Raw genomic sequence first — 6,877 nt, 5'->3', positions numbered from 1 at the left:
TTATAGAATATCTCAGTGCCAAAATACTAACAAAACCTGCAGCCCGTTAATGCTGAGAAGAGTGGTCTTGGACAAATTAATAACTAAACTTGGCTGTTGCTAACAAGAACAGGTGATCTCTCCTCAAAAAAAAAGGTGGTCTGGCATGCTCAGGAAAAACAAAACACTTGCAATAAACCATTTACAGAAGTGATTTAAATGCTCAGCATGGACCTAACACAAGTGTTAACAACCACTATTATCATTTTATTTTTCAACAACTTCAACAGCTATAAAAAACCCAAATTAAAAAAAAAACTAATACAAAAATGTAGAAAATAGAAAGAAAAATCCCAAGAGTTTTTAGACAAACTTAGTTAAGATGAAGCTGTACCTTTGTCCCAGTCATTAAGAACTTCAACTTTAAGCATGGCAGAACCCAGCTCAGCTAGGTTTGTAGGTTTCCCCACCCTCACTAAAGAGTCAGTTCTTAGAAGGCTCCAATCTCAGTCCCCCAGGGTCTGTAAGGTTTGCTAAGGCTTGCTGACTGCGTTGGTGCTGACGGGCTCAGCATATTGGGGGAGAGCAGGTGGAAGGAACCAAATGAAAAGGGGAATGCAGACAGGGATGCCATGGAGGAGAGCAGAGGAGGAGACAGTTTGGTAGATGTGACCACGGGGAGCACTGGTCCAACGCTGCCATTTGGGGGCACTCTGAGTGAGGAAGTCTCAGCATGTGGGGCAGCAATTCTGGTCGGGTGATGTGGTTCTGTGGGAGATGCTGTAGTAGTGGTGTTTCCGTGCCCATTTTGAGCTAGCAGCAAGGGGTGAGATATGTGAGGGTGATGTCCAAAGGCACTGCCCCAGGGAATGTGTCCAATGCCGGTGTGTGCACTGCTCGCTGCTTCCCGTTGCGAGGCGTAGTTATTGAGGTGAGACACGAGCCGGACACGCAGAGGGTCAGAGGCATCCAGCCCCTCGATGATACTCAAGTACCGAGCCACCTCGGCCAGGCACTCTCGAAAGCCCAGGCTCCGGTAGTCCATCGCCAAAGCATGAGCATCAAAGTAACCTACAGGAAAAAGAACAAACAGGGGAGTCCTACCAGCCTGTTTTCTAGTCATTGTCTACATGCAGCCTCCCGACTCCAACCTCCCCTATAAGCATATTTCTCTTGGATGTGGTTAGTACTCCCAGGCATAGATTAGCTGCCAAGCTCCTCTCTTTTTTTTTTTTTCTGTCTAACAAGCTTTTCTTTTGTATCTGTGCTGTGATGCTACAAGTCCCAAGACCAGTTGAGGACTCCCATTTTTAACCTGAAACTGCATGCTGGCACTGGAGAAAAGTACTTTTGTCTTTCCATGTCTCCTTGGTGCAAGCAGAACCATAGCACAGTGACAACACTCATCCTGACTTATCAGGGGTAACTTCTGCAGGCAATCTACTGTTCTCCTCAAAGTGCATTTCACCACTTTGGTCAATTCTTGTCACTACTTATTTGGTTGCTGGTGGGTTTTTTTGGCAGCTTCTATTCTGAATGTTCAGAAAGTTCGAGAGACAAACATTTGACAACAAGATAAACTTTGTGTTTTCCATGTCAGCACAATCACAATGCTCAGACAGACTTGTAATCACTGTCCCCTTACCACACTGTAGCAATGCTGCAAACCTTGTCAACCAGAATAAAGTCCCCGATTCCTGACACAACACAGGATTCCCACTCACTCCCTCCAAGCGCCCCCACAGCACGCTGCACCACAAACACCTGGGAATGCCGAACTGCTGTCAGACACAAAACTTTACCTTTCCCTCCTGCTGTATGCAGCATTTTCAGATGATCGACAGTCATCTGCAGAATCTCTGCTTTTTCCAGCTTGGCTGATCCCTAGGAGAGGAGGAGAAGTAGGAAACCTTTTTTAGGCAGAGCCAGAGAAGGCAGAGAGGGGCGAGCCTTGCTCCGGGCAGAGGGCAGTGTGTGGGGGTTCCTCGGGCACTACCTGCTTCTCGAAGGCGCTGGGCACCAGCCTCCTCAGCTCGGACAGGCTATTATTGATGCGATCGCGGCGACGCTTCTCGATTATCTAGGAGAGAAAGCGGGGGTCAGGGGCGGGCAGGCCGGGGCTGAGAGGACCCGCGGCCGCCTGGCAGACACTCACCCCTCGGCGTCTCTTCCTGGCCAGGATCTGCGAGGTGGTGGAAGGAGACATGGAGCCCGCGGCCGAGCTCAGCGCCCTGCGGGGAGCAACGGGACACCGGTCACCAGGGTGCTTGGGGGGCAAGGAGGTATCGGGACTCTGCGAGTCTGAGGGAGGGTCACCGGGCCGCCTCACGGCTCCCATTCCCGCTGTGCTCACCCATTCTCGTCTGCGCTCTCCTTCTCCACCTCGACGGCCTCGTCCAGCTCCTCGCTGTCCGACGAGCTGTACTCAGGGTGCGCCCGCTTGACGGCGGTGGCGGGGCGCGGGCGGCCGGCGGGGAGGCGGCGGACGGGCCGCGGGAGAAGAGCACCCAGTGCGCGCCCCGCGCCCCGCCCGGCGCCTGTCTCCCCCATGGCGCTTCTACCAGGAACTGGCGGGCACGGACGGACGGACGGACGGACAGGCAGACGCGCCAAGCCTAGCCGAGCCGCGCTGAGCTGCGCTGAGCTGCGCTGAGCTGCGGAAAACCGAGCCGAGCCGCGCAAACCGAGCCGAGCCGAGCCGAGCCCAGCCGAGCCGAGCGCAACACGCCCGCCGCACAGCACGGCCACGCGCAGCCCCCGCCGCCCCCATTGGCCGCCGGCGCCCTAACCTCAACCAATTGCCGCCAGACGGTGGCTGGGACCCGCCCCCACAGCGGGCATCGGGGGCGGCGGGGGCCGTGGGAAAGCGGTGCGGGGGGGCTTGGCATGGCCCCGCAGCCCGAGCCCTGCGTGTTGATGGAGGCCAAGGGCCTCTGCCCGGCCCGGCGCGGCTGTGGAGCGCTTAGACGGGGCCCGAGGCGTGCTGTGGGGACAAAGGTGAAGCTGCGCGGGAGCAGTTATACCTCTTCGGAAATGCGAGTTGGGTAGGAGGCTAAAGGCCGAACGCTGCGGAGGCTGAAACTGAGGCTTTGCTGGCAGTGCGGTGGAAACGAAGGTGTTCTGGTTGCTCCTTTCTAAAGGCAAATCTGCTACCAGAATCCTTCCCCTGTTACCCCTCTGCCAGCCAGAATCCTTCTGTTGTCTTCCCTCTGCCAGCCGAATCCTTCCCTCACCTTCTGCCGCTGTATTACGGAGGCGTAGAGAAGCAGGAACGGATTTTATGACACTGAAAGTAAAGAGGCTTTGACGTGCAGTTGCTGGCGCGCAGGAAGGGATGGAGGAAAGGTCTCTGTGTGTGCGGTGTTGTGGCTGGCACGCTCACAGTGCCCCCATGCTGCTCGGGGCTCTCAGCCTGGCTGCCCTGTTCCCCCAAAGTGCCATTTTCCCAGCACAAGTCGTCTTCCTTCTGCTAGCTTTCTCAGGCTGAGGTGCTGGCAAAGCAGGGCAGGTGAAATGAAGGTATACTCTTTGAGGTGGTTTCACAGTAATTAAATTTTTCATTTACATGAAGCCTTTTAACTAAGGCTCATTTTCTGAGTTGATTGTTCTGCATTTTGGAGTCAGAGGAGCTGGAGGACACTGGTGCACAGCGTGACAGTGAAGAAGCAGTGGACCCAAGTTTCCCCATTGCAAGCCTTCTTGGTTGGGCAAAAGTTGCTGGCACAGAGTTACTCCAGATTTCAAGGAGTTGCCCATAGTTTTGCAAACCCTCTGCTGGGAAGGGAAATAGAAGCAAGGATTAGCCAAAAGGTAGTAAAAGAGCTGCAGTTAAGATAGAAGCAGTCTTGCAGCCACCACTAAGCTAACAAAAGGCAGTGGAAATGCTCAGTTCCCGCATTACATTTTTCATAAATCCATCCTTTCTGCAGTGCTATAATTAATCCTGTGTCAGCACTTCTATTACCTCCACCTTGCCAGCCTCTCTGTGCTGTGAAACATCTCTGCCTGCACCACTTACTTTTACAGGACCAAAAGCAAGGTCAGTAGAACACACAGTGAACAGTGACATTGCTGCCTTTTTGGCCTTCAGACTACACAGCTGACTTCTCACATCCAGGCATGTGTTCTATCTTCTTCCTACACTGGGGAACAAAAAAAAAAAAAGTTGCAAAGGAAGTTAGTTGGCATTAAGCATTCATTGCTTGTGAGTAGAGAGCTGGCCATCCAGCTTCCCAGCAGTCAGATACTGGAGCTGCCTTCCTTCCCCATCCATAGCTCCATGAACCACTGGGACCAGGCAGGCTTCAAAGATGCTTTTGGAGCTTGTAGGCACTGACTTCTCTTGAGTGATTTACAGGAACAGGCAGGCCAAGTATAGCTGTGCCTCAGTGCAGGCAATTGCTGTTGGCTATCAGCTGCCATGGGGAAATAAGAGATGTTTGCCTATGTGTGGTTTCAATCATCCCATCCAGCACTAGTAGGAACAGCGAGAAAACCAGCTTAAAATCACACATGCTCTTTTGGTACTGATCAGGGCCTGATCTTCAGCATTGGTCTAATTGTTAACCATGGCCTGAAGGGAAGTTTTATTGGCCAGAAGTTGGCAATGCGTTGAGACAGAGCTGTCATGCACCTCTCTCCCCTGGGGGGCAGATGGGAGAGCAGCCCTTTGCTTGCCAAAGTTCAAGGAGACTAAAATGACAGTGCACAAGAAGACACTTCTTAAAAAAAACCCCTTCATTTCAGATGCCACTGATACCTTCACTGCAATGAGGCAATAAACATTAGGAGGTGACAGCCTTCTCTCCTATCCCCTACACCACCATGCCTCCTCCTTTTTCCCTGCAAGCACCCTCTTGTCTTCTACAAGCCAACCTCTTACTACAGCCCTGTCACTTGTCTCAGTCACCCCACCATCCACATGTTATGTCCCCCAGCCTTTCCTATCCTACACACCTGCCCCTGCCCACTTCACCATCACTTCCAGGTCTGGCACAACTCAGTGTTTTCACATTTGAGCTCCACAGCCACATCTGGCCACCCCAGCAATGGAAGTGGGTATGTCAGTACAAAGTAAAGCTGGTTGCAGCTAAGCAGAGATTTAGCGTTGAGACTTGCAGGAACCATTGGTCACAACTGTCCCTTAGAAGGGAGTGATGTCCCTTTTTGTGTGCTCCAACATCCCTTTTCTTTGTGGAATGCCTCCTATGGTGATTTTGGTGCTAGTCAATGTCCAACTGAAAGGGAGTTGTTTATTGCTGCTGCGGGCTTCCCTCCAGCGCAGACCTGCCACTGCTGACCCTTGCTCTAGTGTGAGCACTAAATTAACTCCCATCCCCTTCCTTTAGGTCTTCTCTCCCAAGGGAGCAAGTGCTTTGAAGAGTAATCCTGTCAACCTGTCACTCCCAGTCCCGGAAACTCAGTGTTACTATGGTTACTGTGCCCAATTCAACTGGTGGCTCTGGCACTCACAGACAAGCAGGAACATCGATGCTCCCACACCACTCCTCCTGCCCCAAGTATATCAAGCTGCAGCAACAGCTCTGCAAGCAAGAAGTTGCTGCTCCAGGTCTTGTATTGTTTTTTTTTTTTCCACTGACTTTGGGCTGAATGTGTCGATTTTTGGTGCCACTGGCAGTTCAACTATCACAGATGGGATGGGAGCACTTAAGAAGTGAACAGGAGGGACAGAAGAATTTTTCAGACTTCTTGCATGACATATTAACAGAACTATGAGTGTGTGATGGTTTGATCAAGGCATTTCTGTCTTCAAGCTGGCCAAGGATGGGGATAATTTTTACTTCAAAGTCCTTACTGTAAGTGGAGTGACTCAGCTGCAACACTTTTCCTCCAGCACAGGTTTCAGCTCTCATGTTTTGGAAGTAATCTTTAGCAATAAATAAGCAAGAGCAGCACTGTCAGCATATTAACAACAGCAGTGCAGACAGGTTTCTCTTCTGCATGACTCCTAACAATGCAGGTAGTCTCTGCATTTACCTGATTAGTTTTCAGCTCATCTTCAAAACCTGGCCTGGGCTATAAATGTGTAGAAGGCTAATCTGTGATGAATACACACTCAGGGTGCTGACAGGCACAGCTACCTCCCGTTCACTGCACCCTCTGACTGAGGGGGACACAGGCAGACTGGATAGTTTATCACCTGCTTTCATTTCCAATCAATTCAGCCCTCTTTAAGCAAGATCCCATCTGAACCAAGTCTCTTACAGACAGAAGCTTCTTCCACTGGACATCCCTTCTTCCATTCCCAAAGCACAGGCTGTCCTGTGGGCTGTAGGCCAAGACCCCACAGGGGAGATGACATCAGGTCATGTTAGCTGATTTGAGGTGGCATAGTGTAGGAAACTGGTTTGATTTGCAGCCACCTTTGCTCTTAATTATAGGAAAAGGACATAATGTCCATGCCTGTAAGAGTGCACCTTGTGTGGAAAGTCACATGAAATTCAGTAGCATGTTCCTGGCAAGACAACCTCCATCAGCACTGCCAAATGCCAGAGGGGTCACCTACAGACACCATCCCACCAAGGTGACAATTTCACTGTAGCTGGGCAGTTTCACAGTACAGTTTGCAGTGGATATCACAGAGTAAAACCATGGGTTTCTTTTTGCTGACCTTTTCCAACCAAGCCTTCTGTAGTTTGCCAAAATGTTTTTCTTCTGTTCTGCAGTACTTTTCTCATCACTGGGCTGAGGACTAATCACACAGAAACTTGCTCTGGTTTCCTGCTGTCAAAATCCTCCCAGTCTGTCCAGGACCAGCCTGGCTTAGCCATTTTTCTTGTGCAGTTTTTGCAGTTTTCCAAGAGCAGTGTTCAAACCATGGGTTGTGTTACACAGTGATGTATGGAAGTGCCTGCTCCAAAGAGGTTACAGTCTGAGA

The 6,877-nt window shown here is 51.1% G+C and overlaps 1 protein-coding gene across 2 annotated transcripts; it reads right to left on the bottom strand.

Moving 5' to 3' along the window:
* Positions 1-334: 334 nt before the first annotated feature.
* On the bottom strand, positions 335-2,529 carry HEY1 (hes related family bHLH transcription factor with YRPW motif 1). Of its 2 annotated transcripts, none has more exons than XM_054385344.1 (5): positions 2,333-2,529; positions 2,135-2,210; positions 1,901-2,059; positions 1,782-1,863; positions 335-1,050 (listed from the first exon to the last, which is right to left on the bottom strand). In XM_054385344.1, exons 1-5 carry the CDS (start codon positions 2,527-2,529, stop codon positions 470-472), a joined length of 1,095 nt encoding a protein of 364 aa, XP_054241319.1. In that variant the 3' UTR covers positions 335-469. The 2 variants fall into 2 exon arrangements, with proteins under 2 accessions (XP_054241319.1, XP_054241320.1); XM_054385345.1 differs by having other exon boundaries at positions 1,976-2,059.
* Between the last annotated feature and the right edge of the window lie 4,348 nt (positions 2,530-6,877).

Source organism: Indicator indicator, chromosome 12 (genome assembly GCF_027791375.1).
Source record: "Indicator indicator isolate 239-I01 chromosome 12, UM_Iind_1.1, whole genome shotgun sequence".
Lineage (NCBI taxonomy): Eukaryota > Metazoa > Chordata > Aves > Piciformes > Indicatoridae > Indicator > Indicator indicator.
This window is presented reverse-complemented; position numbering and strand designations above follow the sequence as displayed.